General features: G+C 35.2%; 2 protein-coding genes across 4 annotated transcripts in view; one reads left to right on the forward strand and one right to left on the reverse strand.

The window, feature by feature from the left end:
• The window catches only part of psda (pleckstrin and Sec7 domain containing a), a 32180-nt gene extending 20826 nt beyond the window's left edge, over positions 1–11354 (forward strand). Inside the window, 7 exon segments of the mRNA XM_056470744.1 lie at positions 345–388; positions 3866–4053; positions 4893–4963; positions 5097–5254; positions 6841–6985; positions 7887–8030; positions 8130–11354. Coding sequence (XP_056326719.1) covers positions 345–388; positions 3866–4053; positions 4893–4963; positions 5097–5254; positions 6841–6985; positions 7887–8030; positions 8130–8384 — 1005 coding nt within the window. The 3' untranslated portion in view covers positions 8385–11354.
• A 1829-nt stretch (positions 11355–13183) lies between these two features.
• Positions 13184–24464, reverse strand: part of LOC130239532 (nuclear factor NF-kappa-B p100 subunit-like) — a 37280-nt gene continuing 25999 nt past the window's right edge. For all 3 annotated transcript variants that reach the window (XM_056470782.1, XM_056470781.1, XM_056470779.1), the window contains 15 exons: positions 23648–23752; positions 23469–23551; positions 23093–23231; positions 21418–21552; positions 21157–21315; positions 20678–20813; positions 20350–20464; positions 20011–20218; positions 19754–19923; positions 19137–19239; positions 18114–18319; positions 17939–18020; positions 17690–17853; positions 15811–15922; positions 13184–13864 (listed from right to left, as the gene is read on the reverse strand). In XM_056470782.1, coding sequence (XP_056326757.1) covers positions 13788–13864; positions 15811–15922; positions 17690–17853; positions 17939–18020; positions 18114–18319; positions 19137–19239; positions 19754–19923; positions 20011–20218; positions 20350–20464; positions 20678–20813; positions 21157–21315; positions 21418–21552; positions 23093–23231; positions 23469–23551; positions 23648–23752 — 1994 coding nt within the window. In that variant the 3' untranslated portion in view covers positions 13184–13787. The remainder of the gene's footprint in view (positions 13865–15810; positions 15923–17689; positions 17854–17938; positions 18021–18113; positions 18320–19136; positions 19240–19753; positions 19924–20010; positions 20219–20349; positions 20465–20677; positions 20814–21156; positions 21316–21417; positions 21553–23092; positions 23232–23468; positions 23552–23647; positions 23753–24464) is intronic.

A 24464-nucleotide genomic window follows, 5' to 3' on the forward strand; every position in this document is an offset into this window, starting at 1 on the left:
GTTCACGTTCCTTAAAACCGTTGGCTTTTCCTGATCTGCTCGGGAAAGTTCAGGATGGCCAAAATCACCCACAAACCCGGAAGAAAAAGGCAAAGGTAACTAGTAACATGGAAATTTCAAGAACTGTTTCCCTACTTGCTTCTAATGATGGTTGATTAGTTTTTCCATGACATTTGACACAAAATGCCACATGCAAATAAAGTGGTCCACAGTTCACTTTCAGTTGCTATTTTCAGATGCATCAGTGGGATGTTTGAACGCATGCATGCATGTTTATACATGCACGTGGCAAAACTGTTGTTGGCATTGTGTGATTTATCATGGTTGTTTTCCTCTTTTAACAGGCTCTCTACAACTCCATCAAAAATGAAAAACTGCAGTGGACAATGTAAGTGTAATATTTTCCCTAGTGGCTCATTTCTTTCTAAATAAAATCAATTACAAGAGCAGTATCCTCATTCAGTGATATTCAAAAGATTTTAAAATAATTCAATTCCTCTAAAAGTGTTATTGATTTAAAAGTGGTGTAAGCCCAGTACAGAGTCCTTTAACTTCTTATTGAAAAACTCTTAATAGGTTAAATAAAAATGAAAAAACATTAGGTTCCATAGTCTGTGTATTGGTTATTTTAATTTCCTTTACTGATATAAGCTGTTTATTAGAGATGTGCTTGAAATATTGTGCCAATAAAGCAAACCAAATCATTTTTGGAACTCCTTAAATGAAATGTTTCACCAGGCTATAACAAAACAATTGGATACTTTTGATTAAAGGGGCAATATGTAATAAATTATATATAATATATATAATAAATATATATTTTTTATTTTTTTATTTTTTTAATTAAAATTAAAAACTTAAATTTTTAATTAATTTATTATTTATTTATTATTCCAGACTTCCCTGTCTAAAAAGACTAGTAGATTGATTTTATGTGAATGATTTGCACCTTTTTAGCCAGAAAATCAAAAGTTACAACAGCCAAAAAAGGTTTATATATATATATATATATATATATATATATATATATATATATATATATATATATATATATATATATATATATATATATATATATATATATATATATATATATATAGATATATACCTTTTTGTGATCCCGAAAGATCCAAAGAACCAATTTTCATAGTGTAAAGAACAATTTCATAATTTGAAGAATCTTTCCTCATTGTGATGTGCCTTTTGTGATGTCAAAAGGTTTCATGGATGTTAAAAGTTCTTCATTAAACCATGATGCCAAAAAAAATCCATAATTCCCAAATTTTTAAACATTTTTACATAATGAATTGATTGTGCAAACTTATCTTCATCGCTATCATAAGATGCTTTCATAACTGCTGTTTTCTTAACACTGACATTTTATCGTTTGTTAATTCTTTAATTGAGAGGAAGGAGTGTAGAACATTTACATATCCATCAAAACTTTGCTGTCAGCAGTGTCTGAATGTTTTTAATTATTAAATTGCTTTTTTAAATGAGTATTGGGCTGCATGATATAGGAAAAAACTGGCATTGCGATATTTTGTTTTTCTGAAATATACATTGCGATATGAATATAATTTCACAAAAGAAGATCTAAATTACTCCACTTGTAAAGAATTCAAATATCTGCATAAAACATAAAAAAACTATTTGCAAGCATAAATTAATACAGCAGAACAAAGATAAAAAATATACAGTAATTGTTGTGTTTTATGCTTTTCTGTGGAGTCTAAGAACATAAATTCAACATTAATCAAATAACATTGTATTGTCTTCATTGTATAAACAATTAAATGCAATTTAGTCTTTGCTAAATAGAATATCTTGGTTTTAAATCTCTTTATATCTCAGTCACAGTTCCTTTAAAACACATCCAAATGAAAATCTTTCACTCTATTGGGGTTGAAATGTGTGATGACTCCACAAATCATGTTCTGAAATGTGGTTCCTGGTCATTATAATCACAACTCAACATTGCAGATCCTGCGGTGTGACTATTGCATATTCACACAATGCGATATCGATGCTAAAACAATATATTGTGCAGCTCTATTGAGTTTATTAGGGAAGTAAATCACATTGAGTCTCTAGTGCATTTAATGTGCATGAATGCAAGGACAAAGAAAGAGTTGCTGGCTACAGTTCACTTATCATAACCAGTGTCGATTTCCCCTCTACAAACATTTTAAAAGATTCTATAGATGTAATTTTTTAGTTGTTTCCAAATATGAATAAGAAAATACATTTTTTTGCTCTATGAAACCTCTACCATGCCTTCTACAATGAGAGATTTTTTTATCGCCATTAATGTTTACGTGAAGCGCCTTTAACATCCTTTTCATAGCACTAGAAGCTGTTTATAATGAAAGAAAAATCTTATTAAAATGCGCATTACATAGTAAAAACTGTTTCTTTTCATAACTGTTCCACAAAAGGTTCTTTAGTGTTAAGAAAACCCACTTTTAAGATTGTATATGCATGTATTTATGACCTGGCCTGATCCGTTTGATGCCCTAAGCCCTTACTTCGACTTTGGCTCTACAGATTTTGTTTCCATGGTTACTGCAAGTTGCCTCTCCATAATTACAGGTTGAAATCTTTGACTGGCTAATGTGCAGACTTAAACACAGCCCTTCTTTCACACCACATTCGCTATACTGGAGGGGTTCTGCAGTATTCTTGTTTATGTGTGAAGGAGCACAAGTTATTTTTCTATTCTCTTTCATTCAGTAGGGCTTCTTTCATCTTTATGCATCCCAGCATCCACATGCTCTACCCCTCCACTCTCTGCTTCCCTCTCCCTCCATTTCACTTCATTGCACTTTCATTTATTTAGCATTGTTTGAATCTCAGCTAAAGGCCATCATTCAGTGTATGAATCAATGCACGTCAGTCACCATTTTTATGTGCCTGCTCTTTCTGCCTCACTCTCCCATGGCGCTCCATCTTCAGAGCTGGCTCTCTTGGTTACCAGTGTGGAGGCCAGCAGTTACTAAGCAACAGATGAGAGCATTATCATGTGAAGGCAAAGGCGATGTGCTGCTCTCCGTAGCAGTTAGAGGCATGTTTAGCGGTCCAGGCCTCAGGGGCTCTGTGGGGTGTCTAACTGCACTCCCTGCACAGCTGTCACTCAGCTGGATATATGTACTGGAGACTAAAAAAAATATCTGTGCCAAGCAGCAGCGAAGATGCAGTTACATTTCCAAACAGTGACTGTAAATGCACAATAAAAATGCTGTTATTGATATTTCACAAAGTACAAAGGTAACATATGGCACTCCATTTATGTTACCTGCTTATGTACTTTCTGGAATATACTGTAAGACATGCTTTTTATCATCTGAAATGTGCTGCGACTTGTCTTAAAAAGTAACTTGTATTATATATTATGAAACATAGATAAGCAGATGTGTATGGAATCTGTAGGCACAGAAATCTGCAGAAAACACAGCAGAACACCTTGTGTTCAGATTTGTGCGGATTACTTAGCCTAGCATTCAATCAGTTTGTTTGCTTATTTCAAGAGTTCACACTTAGATATTGCTTGATAATAATAGCAGGTTTGGCATGCTGTCCTGGCAGAGAACCCTGAGCTCGGAGATAATTGAGCCAAGGGCTCCCTCCTGGTCAATGAGCATGTGAGGGGGTACAAGATCAGTAAGTTCTCGAGAGCTCCCCCTGGTGAAGGAGGAAATGGAGGAGATGGGGTGGTTGGGGGATGCACTACATGTCTGTGTGTTTAAAGTCAAAAACTAAAGCAGCATTTAAAGATAAATGTTCAAAGTCAGATCATTTTCATTAATATCCATCTTACCTTGAAAACTGCTGAATGTAATAATGCTCTTGTTTATGTGCTGTACAGCGATGAGGAGGAACTGCGGAAGTCTTTCTCTGAGATGGACGGCAGGAAAGACTCTGCATCGCACACTATGAAGCGGATCAGCAGCGGAGGAAACTCTCTGATCAGTGTTGCACAGCAGTCCAGCGCTCAGGTCTACAAGAACGGCTTCCTCGTGCGCAAAGTTCATGCTGATCCTGATGGGAAGAAAAGTAAGTCATGTCTCAAACTTTGAATTTTATCTCATGTGGTAAAGGGATAGCTGATGCAAAAAATGAAAATACTGTCATCATCAACCTTCAAGTTCCAGTGCTTTATCATTTACATTCTTAGGATGAACTCAGAAATAGTTGATAAAGTGATAAAGAAAAATAATTACTTTTCAAAAGAACAAATTTACTGAATTCGATGTTGATTTACTGTTATCTACTATACACCGTAGCCTACTTTTATGTGTTCTTCCCATAGATACAATTACGTATAACAACAAGTATGTGTAACAGACGATTTGTCTGATTTGTCGCTATATTGTTGTGTATTGTATATTGACTGGAAGGGCATCCGCTGCATAAAACAAATGCTGGATACTAAAAAAACAAAGTGCATTTAACGAGATATTTCACTCAGAAATTTAAATTTACCTAGTATTTACTCACCCCCAAGTTGTTCCAAACAAAAAAGTTTGAAATATTCAGAAAATTGTTTGATGAAAACATTTGAAATTAAATCTGTAACCATTGACTTTCGTAGTATTTGTTTTTCCTACTATGAAAATCAATACTATGAATTTTTACTATGAACAGTCAATAGTTACTGGTTTCCAACATTTTTCTAAATATTTTCATATGTGCTTAATGGAAGAAGAAAGTTCAAACAGGTTTGTGGCAAGTGGGTAAATTATGACTTTTCAATTTTGGGTGAACCATCCTTTCAAACAACAAATAACAAAGATATTATTTTATTCTTATTTCATCAGTATTTTATTGAATGTGTTATTATTAAGAATATTTATCTTGAACTAATCCATATTTGACTGAATTTTTTTTTTTAGCTCCACGAGGTAAAAGAGGATGGAAGACGTTTTATGCCATATTAAAAGGACTGATTCTCTACCTACAAAAGGTAGATTTTACTTGTCATTTCTCATTCGGTGTGAATGATACTTGTCTGTGACTGCCGCATAATAATACTTTGCAAAGTTTGTAGTTCAAATATAAATTATTTATGGTTTTCTTCTACTTTGACTGTTTTGCAGGATGAATATCGTCCAGATAAGCAGCTGTCAGATGAAGACTTGAAAAATGCAGTATCAATCCATCACTCTCTAGCCATGCGGGCAGCAGATTATAGCAAGAGACCAAATGTGTTTTACCTGCGCACTGCTGACTGGAGAGTCTTTCTCTTCCAGGCACCGTAAGTCTCATTTACCTCAAAATTAAAAGAAAATCTTCACTTTTAGGCTAGTTTTTAATAATAATAATAATAATAATAATAATAATAATAATTCCTTACATTTATATAACGCTTTTTCTGGACACTCAAAGCGCTTTACACATTTTTGGGGGGTAATCTCCTCTCATCCACCACCAGTGTGCAGCATCCACCTGGATACCGCGAAGGCAGCCATATTGCACCATACCGCACACCAGTTGATTGGTGGAGAGGAGACAGAGTTAGGTTAGGTTAGGTTAGGTTAGGTTAGGTTACTTTATTTATACCCAAAGGTAGATTTGGTTTGCAGTCAAGAGTCCTCATCTCAAAACAGTGCCAGACAAAGGAACTCACACCGTAACAACAACAGATAACCATTAAGACATAAAACTTTAACATAAAAACACTTATAAAGTATAAATGAATAATCACTTCAGGTATCCACCCCCCCCCCCCCCCCCCCCCCCCCCCCCCCCCCCCCCCCCCCCCCAAATAAATGTTTAAAACGATCTAAAATATGATGAGGCCAATTATGATATGGGGATGATTGGGAGGCCAATTTGGCCAGGATGCCAGGGTTTGACCCCTACTCTTTTTTTGAAGGACATCCTGGGGGTTTTAGCAACCACAGAGAGTCAGGACCTCAGTTTAACATCTTATTCAAAAGACAGCACTCACTGAGTATAGAGTCCCCATCAACATACTGGGGCATTAGGACCGACACTGACCGCAGGTTGAGTGCCCCCTGCTGGTCTCACTAACACCAATTCCGGCAGCAACCTAGCTTTCCCATGTGGTCTCCCATCCAGGTACTGACAGGACGTGGCCCTGCTTAGCTTCAGTGAGCAACCATGTGAGAGTTGCAGAGAGCTAGCTGCTTTTTTTGGATTTTGGATTTTTCATTTATGCACAATTAAATCCCTTTCCCTAAATCTCAGTAGCTGAAATACTTTTTTGCATAGCATTTGAAAAAAAATCTAGTTTTTGATCAAATAAATGCAGCCGGTGTTGACATAAGTGACTTTGTACAAAAACATAATTCGAAAGTTTATGATTTGAGTCTTAGTAATTATCAACTAGATGACCCCTGATAAATCAGAGACTAAGCCAAAGGAAAATAAATGAATAATTATTCCTTTTTAAGCCCCAGGGGTATTCAGTACTTTATAAACAGGAAAGAGCACACTGACTGTCTTTCAAAACAAGCACACACACCTGAGTTGACCCAGTGCTGCGTCTGGTTGTTGATTACATGCAGGGCTGGTAACGGCCTTGTCAAAGAGTTCTCATCTCAGATGAATGACTCCACGTGTATCTCCCAAGAGACTGGATCCTTCTCAGCTATTCTGTCTGTCCCAGATACACATACTAAAACTCTCTCCCTCTCATTCTGCTCCATCTGTTCCACTCCAACTCCTCTGCTAACAACTGCCTGCTAATTGCCCACTTTTCCAGGCCGTGCAATAAACAGAAAGTGCACAGTTTCTTTGAGCCAAGAAAAATGAGACATCCTTTTTTCATTCGTCTGAATTCTCTTATTTTGACCTGTGCCTGCCTTTTAACCCTAGGAATGCAGAGCAAATGCAGTCCTGGATCACCCGCATCAACACAGTGGCAGCCATGTTTTCTGCACCTCCATTCCCAGCAGCCATCGGCTCTCAAAAGAAGTTTAGCCGTCCACTTCTGCCGGGTTCAAACACCAAGCTCTCGCAGGTAACCCACATTTATCTGACTTCAGGAAAGGAAATGTATTATGTGTAGTCTGGTAATAGAAAATGAATCGCCTGGTGTGACTATTTAGATTCATTAAAAGAACATACTCTCAAACAAATTTAAGGCTTGTAGCATTGAAGAAAATAAAATTAGATTGTTTATTGTTACTTCATGGATGCACCAAATTTGTTAGTAAAATGTGACATCATATGAAAGAAATTTCATTTTCTCAAAGTTAAGTAAGTGCTTAGTACAGTAATTTAGGTTTAGAATAATAATCCCACTACTTTTTAGGGCTGCTGATTAAATGGTCAATCAAAATGCTCAGTTTAAGATAAGAAAATATTTAAACGTGGTAAAAGTTCTTAAAAAATGGCTGTTTGCATGAGTTTTATGTTGTAAAACAGTAATACTGTTTTCAACAAATGTTTGAATGTAATGACTTTGACCAATCTTAATTATTACTTTCAGAAACATTTTAAATATGGGTCAAATATTCCCCAAATAAATGAGACATCCCATTTTGGTGTTTTGATTGGTTATACCATTTTACAGTCTATGGTTATACCTCATGCAATTGTACTGTTGTTTACTTTATTCTGCAATGTTCTTGAACTTCTGATTCATTTCCTTATGAAGAAACATAAAGAATTGTGTTTATGACTGTACAAAAAAAAAATTAGAAATACCAGTTTGCAACAGCAAGCAGTATAATAAGCTGCTTTTTTACATTTTAAAATCAATGGAATCCACTTACAAATAGGAAAAAAAGGTTTTAAAAAAATAAAATGTATCACATTTTTAGGTCTTATTAATAATCATATATGTCCTCTGTAGGTCCTTCCCTGTAACGATAAGGAAACTGAATAATATTCTTGTATGTTCTTCATTATGATACAAGGAGGAGCAGCTGAAATCTCATGAGACACGTTTTCGGACCATTTCTGCTGAGCTCCAGGAACTGCGCTCTACACCTCAAGACCGCAAGACCAAAAGCAGGGACCAAGAAGAGTACAAGCAAAGGGAAGAGTATCTTGACTTTGAGGTAAAAATGCCACATATTTGCTGTTCACCTCCCAAGGGAATTTTTACAGTGACTTCCATTCTGCCATTCTTACCTCTTTTTTCTCAATGTATCACCTAGAAAACACGCTACGGAACATATACAATGCTGCTGAGAACAAAGATCCGCATGGGGGAAATGGACCTGGCGGCATTCGAGGGCCGTTTGTTTGAGGACAGTGGTTTGCAGAGGACCCACTCCAGCCCTACGTTACCCCAGGACAACAGCCATGCCAGCAGCACCAAAGAGACCAGCAGGAGCAGCAGTGGCAGCAGCAGGAGGACCAAACGCTCAGACTCTCAGAGACACAGCTACAAACAGGCTGCCAAACAGTGAGAAGAACCAGCCACAATTGGTTATATATCTCCATTCAGGAGCTCTGCCAGGACGCCTGCGGGTTTCTTCAATGGCTGCTCTCGTCAAGTGGTCATGATTACGAAAGTGCAGTTGGGGTTTCCGACCCCGACATGAGCGCTAGTTAAAGCATGCCTTTACTGGCCGGTAAACGCGAGCCCAAATCTGCAAGTGGGCCGATGAGAAGGAGTACCAGCCTGACATTGTCTCATTCCTGTCAGTCTTTGTTTTTTCGCCACATATGTGTTGGGTTTATCTGTGTATTTTGCTTGTTGGTTGTTGGTTTAAAACAGTTGAGGCTTAGAGTAAGTTGCAAAGTTCCATAGGAGAGACCTCTTTATCGCGTGAACATACTGTGGTTCACTTTATATATTTAAAGCATTGTAGATTTTGCTTTTTAGATGATCAGTTCTTCAGCTGAAGTCGATCAGACGCTTTACCACCTCATGAAAATTTAGCCTGTATAGTCCTTTAAACCTTCTTAAAGCACGTCTCAAAGCATGCCTAAGATGTTTGAAGACAATCAGTTCGCATTTGGTACAATAACTGAGAATATGAATGCATTTTTGTTAATTCTAGGAAACTAGTGATAATGACAGTGTAGATAGAACATCTCTTGTGAGAAATATTTGCACTTGGAGTTTATTTCATATCTTAAAAGCATTTATAAAATCGTACATTCAGACAATATTATATTAATGAAAATGCCACTTAAGTGTACTTAAATACAGTATGCTTTTTCTTGACTGACTCTTGAAATCCACATGAATCAGAAGTTGCTGCAGACTTTTATTTCAGTATGATGACTCATGGCGTGGCTAAGCATATTTCAGCCAAGCCATCCAGCTGACTTCTTCAGAGAAAGACTGTTAATCCAAAGTGTAAGCAAAAGGTTGGATTTTGCTAATTAATTGTTCACCGTACGACTAAAGATTCAAGAACACCATCAATTTTAATTTCACTTGTGTTACATAACTATTTTAAATTTCACTTGCTAAACTTGGGGCTTACTTTATGTTTAAAAACCATAGGGCTAACCTTATGTTTGAAAAATTATCAATTAATTATTTTTTTATAGCCAATGTGTCAAAAACAATACCCAAAACCCCAGGTAGTCTGAAATATAGACAGATTTTTTTCTATTTATAAGACTCGAGGCGTTTTTGCCGGGAAAATCAAAACGTGTGACTGACCGTTAAGCGCCCTGCTGTACTCCCAGAGGCTTTCTTTCATTTAACATGACAGGTAACGAATGTTGATGCAAAAAGTGCTGAAAAGAGCTATTTTGTGCTGTGATGTCAATGTGTCACAGATTAATTAAATTAGAGTAGTGCAAAATACTGTATATTGTGATTTAAAATAACGCTAACCAACGTTACTTTTTATTAAATTGCACTAATTACAGTCTGTTCAATTAACTTACCTGATCTGTGGACATGATGCAGGTGAATTACGATGTTAACATTTCCAAATCGCTATGAATCGGATGCTTTATTAACTGGTGTCCTTTTTTCGCGGTCTTTTTTCTGGTGTGTAGTTTATTGATAGGAAAGACGTCAGTCATCGCAAATTCATTCATCAAACCATTGCTCAAAGACAGCAGTGATGATGGCGTCTGGATGTTTGTTATCAGTATGTCGCCGAAGAAAGGTATTTACAATTTTAATTCGTACACTAAGAACGGAAAATTATTTCAGCATGAGTCTATAGGGGACCGAATCACATTTAGTCTCTTGAACGGTATGTGTTCGAGCAATAAGTTGCTGGTCGCAGTTCACGTAACGACCACAGGTGTCGCTATTAAGTTGGCTTTTTGATTTCCATAACCAACCGCTGTATAAATTTTTTTGAAACTAATATTTTAATGTGTTGATTAGAAAACTAAAGCACATATGTGTTTTAAACTGTTTTCTTTCAATAGTAAGTAAATTTAAAATTTAGCTAAAGTTGACTTTTTCACAATGAGTTACACGCTGTCCTTTATTTCAACCAAATCAGTGCACAATGACCAATTATTACCATGTGAAACGGATGTTAAAATCAACCCTGTGTTATTTTGCGTAATGTGTATTTTAAAATATGTATTAAGCTTAAGAATGACATGATGCAAAATCTCTGTGTCAAAAAAAGACCAAGCCATTGAACTCTCAGGCACTCATTTTCAAAAAGTTCTAATTCATTCAGTGCTGTGGTAAAAATGGAGGTTTGATCAGAGATTAACCACATGTTAATACCTCAATTGCACTGAGAGACCTGCTTAAGGAGTGTTATTTGGTTGGAAGTAATTTACCTGTTTACAAACTGATGCGTTATTGTGTTAAAATGAATTTAGCTGAGCTATTGTCTTATAGGAATTGAAGGTAAGCTTCTATGCTGTTAATCAGAACCTCGTGAATTGTCCTGTTGGTATCAGAAACATGAAGGATCCAAGAAATTGTAAAACTTGTAAAACAAAATGAATGCAAATCCAGGTCACACAGATCTAAACTGACTGTTACCACTGCCAGCATACAGATCAAATTCAGAAACAAAAAGACACTAAATACACTACAAAATGAGAATCTGGGACCCGAAATCCATCGAATGGCACTTAAGTAGTGTTACGCTTCACTGCACTATGAACAATAGGTGTATTTAATGAAATAAAAAGAGTTATTTATATATTTTGAACATTTATTATTCATCTTGAGTATTTGTTTATAACTGAAACATATTGACTAAAAGCTTTATATACAAGTTTTTATAGGGAACACTCAACCACTGCAGGTAGTTCGGTGTCGCCCAAAGGTTTTGCTGTAAATGTAACTTATTTCTTATAACTTAGGTTTTGTGTTTGTTGTGTTATTCATTCTAGCTGTATATAATGTGAATATTATGTTACAGCCTCTTAGTAAGATATTGCTATGTTTGTATGTTTTGAAGGCATAGGAAAAATAAACTGTTTTGAAAAGATGACCGCTTCATTTGATATATTTGTATGCACATCTCAAAACTATACATGTGGTTCAGATCAATTATTAATATAAAATTAATATTTCATTGATTCATTTTCTTTTCTACTTAGTTCCTTTATTAAAATAATACATTTTAAAAACATATTCAGCACATTTTACGCAGCAGATACCCTTCCAGCCGCAATCCAACACTGGGAAACACCCACACACTCTTGGACACACTCACATACACTATGGACAATTTAGTTTATTCAATTCACCTGTACTGCATGTCTGTGGACTGTGGGAGAAACCGGAGCACCAGGAGGAAACCCACACGAACACGGGGAGAACATGCAAACTCCACACAGAAATGCCAACTGACCCAGAAGGGGCTCAAACCAGCGACCTTCTTGTGGGGTTAAATTAAAGTTTTTTCAGTCTCTTCTGCTTAACATTACTTCATTTATTGAGCAGAAGTTAATGTATATTTAGTGAAGTATCCATTTTCTTTCGGCTTAATTCCTCCGGCTTTATTTATTAGGGGCCGCCACAGTGGAATGAATTGCCAACTATTCCAGCATATGTTTTACACAGCAGCAACCCAGTACTGGGAAACACCCATACACTCACAATCACATACACACTCATAAACTAGGGTCAATTTAGTTCGCACATGTCTTTGGACTGTGGAAACCGGCGCACCCGGAGGAAACCTACACAAACACAGGGAGAACATGCAAACTCCACACAGAAATGCCAACTGACCCAGCCGGGGCTCAAAACAGCGACCTTCTTGTGGGGTTAAATTAAAGTTTTTTCAGTCTCTTCTGCTTAACATTACTTCATTTATTGAGCAGAAGTAAATGTATATTTAGTGAGGTATCCATTTTCCTTTGGCTTAATTCCTCCGGCTTTATTTATCAGGGGCCGCCACAGTGGAATGAATTGCCAACTATTCCAGCATATGTTTTACACAGCAGCAACCCAGTACTGGGAAACACCCATACACTCACAATCACATACACACTCATAAACTAGGGTCAATTTAGTACGCACATGTCTTTAGACTGTGGGGGAAACCGGCGCACCCAGAGGAAACCTACACAAACACAGGGAAAACATGCAAACTCCACACAGAAATGTCAACTGGCCTCTTGCTGTAAGGTGACAGTGCTAACCACTGAGCTGCCGTGCTGCTCTTAGTGAAGTATATTTTAGTTTATTATAAATGTTTGTCTGTATATTTATGTTTTAAATAAATATTAAAATAAGTTTGGGGTTACTCTGATTTAAAAATAATAATAATAATAATCAAAGGCTGCAGTTATTTGAGCAAAATACAGTAAAAACAATATGGTATGGAAAATTATTAAAATTCAAATATATTCTAAAACGCAATGTAGGGAAATTAGTCAATTTTAGTTCACCATAAATGTTTTACAGTATAACGGACAGTAGACTTTAACAACATTCCATATACTTCATATGTTAAATAAATAAATAATTAATATGTTTATCATCATTCTCATCAATATTGCATTAACTTATTAAAACAAACTACAAACAGCAATGAAGTGAAATATTATTACAATTTAAAATAACATTTTCAATTTTAGGCCAATTTTTCTTTTATTCACACAGGCTGCATTTATTTAACAGTGAACAGTGAAATATTAACATTTAAAATAACTTAATACGTTTGAAATGTTGTGCTAATCCAAAGTTGAATTTGCATTAGGCAATAGTTTACTTTTCAGTGCGATTCTTTCACAAATCATTCTAAGATGATGAATTGAAGCTTAAAACAATCATCACAATGAATGAATGAATTCTGGGAAATCGATCCAGTCTAATGACAAAGAATAATGAAATATCTTTATTAAAACAAACATATTTACTTCAGCATCTTCTAAAGAAACACACAACTGCAACATAAAAAATGTACATAAATAAACAGCATAAGTCTTCAGATGTATCAGAGAAATGAAGTGAAATGATTTAAAATGCATCTCACCTATGCATATTTTTTAGTTTGCATATTATATCAAATGACGGCTGACAAGAAATATTCATATCAGTACATTCTACAAACATGTCAAGGTTACAGCTGTGCTAGAAAATGACAGTCGCATTATTGTTAAATTACTGTAAAGTCAGATGGTTTTTGTTGCTGTCGTTGAGGATAAGATACAAGCAGTGAATTGTCTGCAGAAAAGAAGCTTCACTCCAGACCGCAGAGATTTGAGTATCTTGAAGCAACCGATTCTTTACATGTCTTATTGTTATGTAATACCATTGAGAGATCTTGACCTCAAAACTGCTCTTTTCAATCCTTTCTCTGACGTGCAGCATTTCCTTATTGAGATGATGAACTGTCCACCGGTTTGCTCCTGATGAACCAGTAAACTAATAAAGTGCCAAGTTGTCCGTGTTGAATAGATCCTGATGATCAGTGATTGGCCACTGCAGGATTTGCCATCTCCTCTCCAATAGACTGACTGCCGAAACCACTGTCCTCTGTGGAGTCTTATAGAAAAAAGAAAGAGGCCTTTGATTATTATCACAATTTAATTTAATCACCAACTATGTGCCAACATAAGAGGTGTTTACTTAGGCTCTATTCTACACCATGTACACTACCTGACAAAAGTCTTGTCACCTATCCAAGTTTTTGGAACTACACATAATAGCTTGACTTCTAGTTGACCATTTGGTATTAAAAGTGGCTTATATGAAAGGCAAAGGCCTCTAGATTATGTTTATTTTACCAAAATAAAATATGATCGTGCCTTGATTTTTAATTTTTTATTGACGACAGTAAGGTCTGACTTTGCTTAGACAAAAGTCTTGTCACTTAACAAAAATAATGTGCAGTATAGAATATTAAGTCATGATGCAGTGGAAAAGAATTAATATTGTGTATGACTCCCTTAAGCTTGGAGGACTGCATCCATACACCTCTGCCATTCCAGATGATTTTATCGATAAGTTATTTGAGTCCTTGCAAAGAAAGTGTCCTTGCAGGACTCCCAGAGTTCATCAAGATTCTTTGGATTCATCTTCAATGCCTCCTCCATCTTACATCAGATATGCTCAATAATGTTCATGTCTGGTTACTGAGCTGGCCAATCCTGAAGCACCTTGACCTTCTTTGCTTTCAGGAACTTTGATGTGGAGGCTGAATTTTGAGGAGCGCTATCCTGCTGAAGAATTTGTCCTCTCCTGTAGTTTGTAATGTAATGGGCAGCACAAATGTCTTGAAACCTCAGGCTGTTGATGTTGCTATGCACTCTGCAGATCTCTCGCATGCCCCCATACTGAATGTAACCCCAAACCATAACTTCGAGAATCTTGGGTCCATGCGGGTTCCAATAGGTCTTCAGCAGTATTTGTGATGATTAAGATGCAGTTCAACAGATGATTCATCGGAAAAAATCTACCTTCTGCCACTTTTACAAATGATCAACTAGAAGTCAAGTTATTATTTGTTGCTCTTACAACTGGTATCGATGACAAGTCTTTTGTCAGTTAGTGTAGTATAAATAGTGTAAGTAGTGCATTCACAGCAAAAATTCTATAAGGAATAAATGCACTTTAAATACCTGGATGATGCACTTATTTAACTGAATAAAATAAGTGTGTAAAGTTGAACACCATGCGTTCAACAGTCTAAATATTCTGATGGTGCAAAAAAAAAAAAATTCATACTCGCATTTGTGATTTAAAAAAAACGATCATAGATTATTTGATTATTATTGTTCACTTTTTAGATGAGTTTGTAGCATTTACAGTCTTTTCTGATTGCTTTATTTAAAGAGATATAATATAAATATTTTTTTCTGTAAATAAGGTTGATATTACACCTATAAACACTGCTCGTTTTTGCGATTGTTTTAGAACTTCTAATTCAGGCGCCTATGGGAGACATGACTAAGGAATAATAAACAGTAGAAAACGATTAAACTTCTTGCTCTAAAAACAAAGGCGTTCATGACTATAGATAAAAAGAAGAAGAATATCATAAGAAAATATCAGTTTGCAACATGAAGCAGCAGATCAAGCTGTTTTTAACATCTAAAAATCAATAGAAGTGCATGAGACTAGAAGTCTCAAGCCAAACAATTCCAATAGCTGTGTTCACTCGTACGTGAAGAATAAGGTCCTCAAAATAATGAAAAAAATATGCAAAATATACAAATCAAACTGCTTTATGCTTCTTCACTGAAACAACTGAACTTACACAGAACAACACGAGTTTTCTTTTGCGCTTTTAGGATGTTTATGTACGAATGCATGGCTTATAGACAATTGTGTGTGTGTGTGTGTGTGTTCACAATTATAGGGTGGTAGCTATAAAATGGAATTGGTTTGAGGAAAAAATCTGCTCAGATATTCGAGTGCACAGAGATCTGCCTGATTTAGAAGTGTTAAAGTGTTTAGCTTTTTTTGCTTGTGTTGATTTGTGTGTTTACCTGAGCTCTGTTTGTCTTCTTTGGGTTGACTATCTCTCAGCAGCCTCACTCCTTCCCTTACACCCAGAGCCTGCAGCGCCTCCACCAGGGCATCAACAGGACCACCACTCAACTGAAAACATACACAAACTTATTAAAGCATTTAGATCAGATGACAGCAGATAAAGGATGTGTGAATTCAAAACATACTAAAAGGAAGAACCCAATAAATACAGTCTACAGATTTATTTAGTTGCTTCAAGTAATTCATTGTTTTTTTAAATGTTCATGTAGTTGCTTAAAATAATTCCACAGTTCTGTGAAAAAGAAACTGTAAAATACAACCTTGCAGTACTGAGTTTATACTTTGCAAATCTGACTTAATATCAGTTTTCCCTCCTTTTTTCTCAGAACAGCGATGCACACTTGATTAGTTAGTTTATCATGCATTTTTGCGATAAAAATCTCACAATTCTTCTGACTTCTTCTCAGAATTGTTCTTATCTCACAATTTTAAGAAAAACTCTTCCATTTCCACTTTTCTTCTCAGGATTGTTTTTTAGATCTTGCATTTCTAACTAAAAGTAATAAAAGTCACCATTTGGAAATTTCCAACAATTTGAACTGTTTTTCATTTTACAGAGTTTAACTTTTTTAAAGATCTGCAATAAATAAACTTCATATTGTGAATTTATCCTTTTCAAAGTGGACTGACAATTCTGAGAAAAAGTTAGACTTGTGAAATGGGAAGACGCTCAATGACCTCATTCTTAATTATGTGTTATAAACAAAAATATTACTACATGTAAAGATTATTTTGCATAATGTATAAACAAATTCTAGATTCATTTATTAATTTATTGCATATTATTTATAAATTTAGCAGTTAAGTGGTGAGTAAAGAAACGTTAAAGCTACAGTGCTCAGCATATTGAGTTCTCCCCATTTTGAAAATGCGTATTTTTATCCATTTCTCAGTGAATAAAGGTAATATATTTTAGTGCATTTGAACAAAGCAGATTTATTGAGCATAATTTATTAATTATGATTAAAATAATATTTTTGTCACCAAAAATCTTTAGAAATAGAAAGATAATACATTTAAATTCAAGTATTGCAAAACCTTCAACTAATTTTTTTTAATTTTTAGTTTCTCTTAATTTTTCCCCTTGTTAAAATTAGTATTTAATATTTTCCCTAACATACTGTAGAAATTTGGGTGTACTCATTTTTGAACCGGTGAGTTATTTTGTTATATTAGCTCCAGATTTGTCTTCAGTACTGACTAAACTAATGTATCTGCACAAATATAAACTTGTATAGCATCCTATAGAACATATTTATATATTAGATAGATTTGTGAGGGGTGTACTCATTTATGCTGAGCACTGTACACTAAACAGCAGGTTTGCCCTAATTTGTGTACTTGTGCACTATTCTATGCTGCTTTTAAGCATAAATTATATATCCAGACAGTGGAGGAGGCAATAAGAACTACAGTGTGTAACTCCATAGTGTATATAGCATATGTCATTTATGACACAACATATGTTGTTTCTACTCTACCAGTGCATAAAACTACAGAGGAACATTTTGATAATTCGTCACCTTAGAATTAAAAGGTTCTATCTGACATTTTTGTCAAAATTGAGTTATTGACATAGTCTTATTAAATGACAACTTATTTACATTATGGGATGTTTTTTATAAGTTGTTAACATTTTAAGACTTTTTATTTAAATAACAAAGGTTTCACACATACTGTTTGCTATGGAAGGGAAAAACTTTGCAGCTCAATATCTCAAAATTATTCAGAACGCAGTAAGAACCTTATAATTCTGAGGTGACGAATTGTGAGTTTGTCTATCCTGCTATCAGTTTACCAATAACAGTCGCTTACCTGATAGCTTTCAAGCAGCTTCTGGCAGGGTGAAGCGCTGTCCTGGTACAGATGGGTAAGTGTCAGCATACCCAGTTTTTCAGCCAGTTCCCTCCAAGGTACATCGTCATGAATTAGAATCCCACACAGTTTGCTCAGCACCTCATTGTTCAAATCCTGGTTTACTGCAGCGAGACAAGTCCATATCAGCCACATATGCTAGAAGCAGGAGCATGTGAGCACATATAGAACGCTATCTGAGTTTATTACCTTCTTCTGTGCTTATTTTAATCCTCTTAGGGCTGAGTGAATTGGGCTTGGGGCCTTTCCTGCCATCTAATAAATCTCTAACCTGTGGAAGATGACGGAGATTTAAAAGGTTAAATCTGTGACATGCATTTATTCATCCACCTGCTCACTGTATGATAAATACGCAAATGCAAACCTTTTGGGATTTGGCCAGGTCAAAGGGAGTGTGTCCTGCAGCAGGTCGCTTTCGTGGATTAAACACTCCTCTCTCGGATGATATCGACAAGCAGTGAACTTGCTGAACCATGTCTTCTGAGAGCTTCTTCTCGCTCTCCTCATCTTCATCTGAGGAAGACGAGCTCAGGAAAAGAGGCTCGTCGTTCTCTATGCGTTTATCAGCACCTGAAACAAAGACGACAATATTTGACTGATTTTAAACTTTATGTTACTTACAGATAGGATTCGTTCAGTATTATTTACCAAAAATGGCTAGTACAGATGTCATTTTGAATTGGAAATACTACAAAAAAATTTATCAGCGCTGCTTTTAATACTATTCTTGCTAGCGATGTACCAAATATTGGCGGTCACATCAATATCAGTTGAAAGAAAGCTTTGTGGGTACTAGTATCGGCAGATAAATGATGATTTATTTCATTTTAGATGTGTGCTACTGGCCTTCCACATGACGTGATGAGATTCACGCTGCAGATCCACACTTAGAGGTTTATAGGATTGGGAAGGCAAGATGCTGGCAGTGTTTTTCAACGTGATATAAAATGGACTTCATAATAGTAATTTGTAAATAACAGAAAAATCTAGACATTTTCTTGTTTTTTCAGTTAAGGTTTAAAAATAAAAATCAATAGTCCACGATGTGGTTCAGTTTGGTCTCTGTAGTTAAGCTTAAAAACATTAATATCAACATTTCTATTAATTTGCCTATATATATTGGGAATTGGTTTCTGCATAATATTAAGAGTAATTGTATTGACCAGGATTTCAATCTCTGAGCATCCTTTTTTTCCCCCCATTAAGATTTAAAAAGTGTGTTTAAGACCAAGACTCAGGTAAAACAATAACACATTTTTTTAACTACAACCCTATGACTGTATATAGAAAGATTTAATACCATAACAACATGAGTTTGTTCTTGATCACTTGGCACTGGTATCTGATATTTGCATTACATTCATAGGAAAGGAGGTTTGTAAAATACCTGCAGCGATCAGCATGGAGCAGAGATGTGGAGAGCCCTGACTGGCAGCTAAATGAAGAGGACTGTTGCCCCCGTAGGTACAGGCATTCACATCAGCCTTCAGCTGTAACAGAACAAACATTTAATGTTGAAAACAAAACACAGGTGGTGGCTGTATTCTGTACTAAATATAGGAGAACATTAGCCGTGTAGTGAATCTTTCCAAAGTTTGCATAAAAATGGAAAAGAAAACCCCCAAATGCAAATTAGGCTTGTTTCCAGTACTGTTCCAAAATTTGGGGTCAGAAAATATGTTCTTTAAGAAAATAGTCATTTCATTTAGCAAGGAAGCATGACGTTATCAATTAACAGACATTGCAAACGTTTCTATTTCAAATAAATGTTATTGTTTTGAATGTTATATTCATTAGAGTAAAACTCAAAAATATTAAACAGGATAGTTTTCAACATTGAAGATAATATTAAGAGATATTTACTTTAAGAGCTTTTAACTACATAAATTGTACTATACACATTTTCTACTTGGTAAACCGGACTCCTAATAGTAGTATAACAAGTACATCTAACTGTAACTGACCACAGGACTATGAGAATTCTTAATGGTCCAACATATTTACCTCAGTGATGAGATTACAGGCCAGTTTTAACAGGTTGTCCCTCACTGCCAGGTGCAGTGCAGTGCAGCCACTTTTCTGCTCTGGCATGTTAATCTTTGCTCCTGCTTCTACCAGCAATCGCAGACAACGCTCTCCGTCTTTCTTCACAGCGAGATGGACTGGATACTGACCTGTAAATGGGGAAAAAAAATCAATACGTGCTTCAAAATTCCACATGCAACCTTAAAAGACATTTTAAGAGAAGGTGTATGTCTCACCTGTGAAGTCAGCGCTGTTTATTAAATGGGAGTAGTGCTCTCCTAGCAGGCTCAGAACCAGTCGTAGTATGGCATCATCACCAGTGTGTGCGGCCAAGTGAAGCGCTGTCCGGCCCTCTCGGTCCAGCAGACTCGGGTCTGCACCCGATTTCATCAACTTCTCTACTAACTTGGGTTGCTTTGTGATCACAGCCAGATGCAATGGAGCCTGGAGATGAAAGAAAGTAGAATGTAAAAAAAGAATAATAAAATGCTATATATTTATGACATATAAATAATAAAATAAAATAATAATCAGAATTTTGAAAGTGTTTTTACAGCATATTTATTGTAAATTACCTGACTGAGCTTGTTGAGTTTGTTGAAGAACTTCTGCTGTGGGCTGCTGTTCAAGGCCTGAATAAGCTGTTCCGCCACAACAGTTTTCTGGTGAATAATGGCCAAGTGGAGAGGCCTATTGGAAATTAAATACAATAGTTTAAAACAAACTCAAACTACAAAAGTACATATGTATATTTCAATTAAACTCACTATATTGTAATAATTTAATTTAGATGCATTTAGTAGATAAATTAATCAAGATGTATTTATTTAGTAGATAAATATGAATCAAGATATTAAATCACAGAGAGCAAATAGAAGCTAAAAAAGCAGAGAAAAGACGTACGTGTCTCCGTTTTCATCTTGCACGCCACACAGATGTCTCTGCAGCGCCAGCAGGGGGCGCGCATCTCCTGTGCTGCTGTACTGTAATAAAGCACGAGCATTGCATTTTGCCGCCAAATTGGCACGATTGTGTAGAGCTGTGAGTGAAAACAACAAGAAGGAAACATGCATGACTGAACACTACAAATGTCTTGAGTTTAAAGGGATACTTCACCTAAAAATCTAGATTCTATCACCATTTGTTCATCCTCAATCTGAGTTTACTTTCTTCTGTTGAACACAAAGAAATACATTCCGAAGGCTAAAAAAGCATGTCAATGGCTGTATTTCCCTGAACATTCTTCAGAATATCTTGTTTTTGTGTTCAACCGAAGAAAGAAATGTATAAATTAAACCACTTGAGTGTGAGTAATGGTGAGGAAGCATAAATATGTGGGTGAACCATCCCTTTAATGATAGCTGAAATAAAATGACACTCACCAATCTGAATGAGCTGTTGTCGTATTTGAGAGTTCGGCTGAGACTGTGTGTTTGCTCCATCAGTTTGAGGAGGGGAGTCAGACATTTGTGCACCTCCACCATATCCTCCACATCCACCAACATAAAACGCTGAATTATCCATCGTATTAAAAGGGAAACCTACAGGCATCAAAAGATAACTATATGAGCACTACTGCTGACAGATAAAATAAATAATTGAACTGAAAATGCGTAGCCTTTTGAGTTTGTGGGATATCTCACCTCCTCCCATTCCTCCTCCTCCTGTTCCAGATCCAGGTCCTCCAAAGGCCCCCGCTCCACCCTGGGGTCCTCCACGCCAGCCACTATAATGCTCTGGAAGAGCCTTCATCCTCTTCCTCTGAACCTCTTCTTTGTCTAGGAAGTGAACAGGAAACAAATTGTCATTGGATGGATCAATGATGTGCGGTACTGTGCAAAAAGCTGGGGTAATAAAAACATGTAATAGATCATTTCATATTCCAGGGTTATTTAAAGGGATAGTTCACCCAAAAATGATAAATCTGTCATCATTTACTCACTCTTGACGTATTCCAAACTAGTTTGATTTTTTTTTTGTTCTGTTGAACACAAAAGAAGATATTTGGAAAAATGTTGGGAACTGGTAACCATTGACGTCCATAGTAGGAAAAACATATACTATGGAGGTCGATGGTTACCGGTTTACAAATATCTCTTTTGTGTTCAACAGAAGAAAGAAACTCAAACAGGTTTAAAGCAAGTCAAGGGTAAATATGACCTGATGACAGAATTGTCATTTTTTGCTATAACTGAGACTTTCGGCTTTAAACTGATCAAAAATGTCAAAAAATGACTTTTGCACAACTGGTTTCTATAGTTACGATAATAATAATGAGAAATGTTTCTTGAGCAGCAAATCTGTAGTCGATCATGTGATACTGAAGACTGAATGAGTAAAGTCTGCTGAGAAATCAGTTTTGACATTAAAAAGAATAAACAAGATTTGAAAATTATTTTGTTTATTTATTTTTTTTATTAAAAATAGACATAAATCAAATCAGAGACAAACATGTTATATGTTCTGCAGCACTACTCCCTAGCTTTCTAATACATGTGAGAAGTGGTGGTAATAATAATAATAATAATAATAATAATAATAAGACGAAGAAGAAGAATGGTAAATCAATAACCTATAGGGAAAAAATAATAACAGCCATAATAAGAGCAATGGCAAAAAAGGAGTCACACGGAATAAAGCACATGGTAACTTAATATGAATTAAATGTTAATAAGAAAATAAAGGCTTAAAAGAAGCATCCAAAGAGTAACACACTGGAAGGAAGAAAAAGGGAACTAAAAGATACCATTTAAAGAGTAACACACTGGACGAAAGAAAAAAAGGGGAACTATAATATATACAGACCTTAATAACAGAAGTGATCACAAAAAGTTATTTTAAGTTTAAATAATATTTCAAAACATATTACTATATTAGGTTTTATTAGGTGTAGATTTAATCGAAAAGCTTTTGGGGTGTCTAATGTTAAAAAAAGACTTACGCTCACCAAGATGTAATTTATTTAAATTAAATTTATATTTTAATTCCCAGAGATGGGATTTAAATACATATTTAAATAATTAAATATGATATGTAAATATTTAAATTGTGATTAATCACTATACAATATTATTTCACTATACTTTTCATTATTTTATTTATATTTAAAAACAAAAGATATTTTAGTATTGTGATTAAACAATATATGATATTATTTTGACTCTACTTTTCATTAAATGAGTGATCTTAAAATCTAACAGACACCATAAAACAAAATAAAGCAAAAACTGGGCAGAACAATTAAGGCACTGGACAGTTTGTTAGAACAGTTTGTTGTATTCTCTCATTTTAAATGTGATACTGGACAGCACTACTAACCTTGATTGTGTGGGACATATGTGAACTGCTTTGGTTCGCTGCAGTCGCCACCCTTCTTCCTCTTAAGTTGCAGAAACACTGTGACAGGTCGCGAGATGTCTGTGCAGCGGTACGGAGGCGTCTTAAACACAATCGCATACTGACACACACACAAAAAAAACCTGTGTAAGTGAAGGTTGTATCTAAAAGACTTCAGTAATCAACATTTGATGTGGATCAAAAAACGTTTTCAAAATTGCCCTAAGACAAGAATGGGTGTCGTTGAATAGTTTGAGGAGGACTTTGATAAAAGGTTTTGATCCACCTTAAACGTTGACTGCTATTTCTATTTACTCAATCCAAAAATTGCATGAATGCATTAATTTGTAAAACACACCTGTTTGTGGACATCAGTGGGAGAAAAGTCTCCTAATGCCTCCCAGTCATCTTCCTCCTCATAAAAGCGGATGTCAATATCATCTGGAGAACAAAGAAGCAGAAACAGCATTTGATCTAAACTGTTGTAGAATATCTTACTAAAATGATCATAATCTAATAACCTAATAAGCTAATAACCTTTTTGAACTTTATCACAGAGCAAAAAGACCTCTTCTCCTCCCAGCACTGACCCAGAGGTTTTATCCATACGAGAGATCTTCAGATTGGAAGCGTTTGGTGATTCTGGGTAAAGAGCAACACATTTTACATTAGTTTAAGACTAGATTAGCAAGATTAGTTTTTTACCCTTAACTGTTCTTGTTCTTGTCTTAAGAGTAAGATCTATTTTCACCATATATTTGATAAATATTGTAAATACTTTATTGTTGAGTTTTTTAAAATAAACATTTAATAATAAAAAAATAAACTTTGTAAATTAATTTGCAATGTAATTTTCAGCATAATTACTCCAGTCTTCAGTGTCACAGGATCATTCAGAAATTGTTTTGAGACTTGATACTATGCTGTAATAAATATCTATAAACATAAATTATTTAACATCTATTCTTATTTGTTCTCAAAACAGCTGTAATGCTCAACATTTTTGTGGAAACTTCAATACATTTTGTGGGGGTAAAACAATACTAATTTATGTCAGAATATTGTGTTTACTGGCATTTCTTTAATCAATTTAATGCACCTTTTTATTATTATTATTTTTATGCACAAACTAATTTAATTTTGTCAAATTTAAAATTAAATATTTAATTTTCTACAAGCCTAATTAGATTACATTTCGCATTTATAATTTATACTTCTGCAAAAAGAAATGAAAATAAAAAACTCAAAATAAAAACTAGGGAAATTATTAATAATAATAATAATGATATAATATAACATAATAAAAATAACAACAACAAAAAAATTGCAAAGCATAATAGAAATAGTATTTGGT

This window comes from Danio aesculapii, chromosome 13 (genome assembly GCF_903798145.1).
Source record: "Danio aesculapii chromosome 13, fDanAes4.1, whole genome shotgun sequence".
In the NCBI taxonomy this organism is placed as follows: domain Eukaryota; kingdom Metazoa; phylum Chordata; class Actinopteri; order Cypriniformes; family Danionidae; genus Danio; species Danio aesculapii.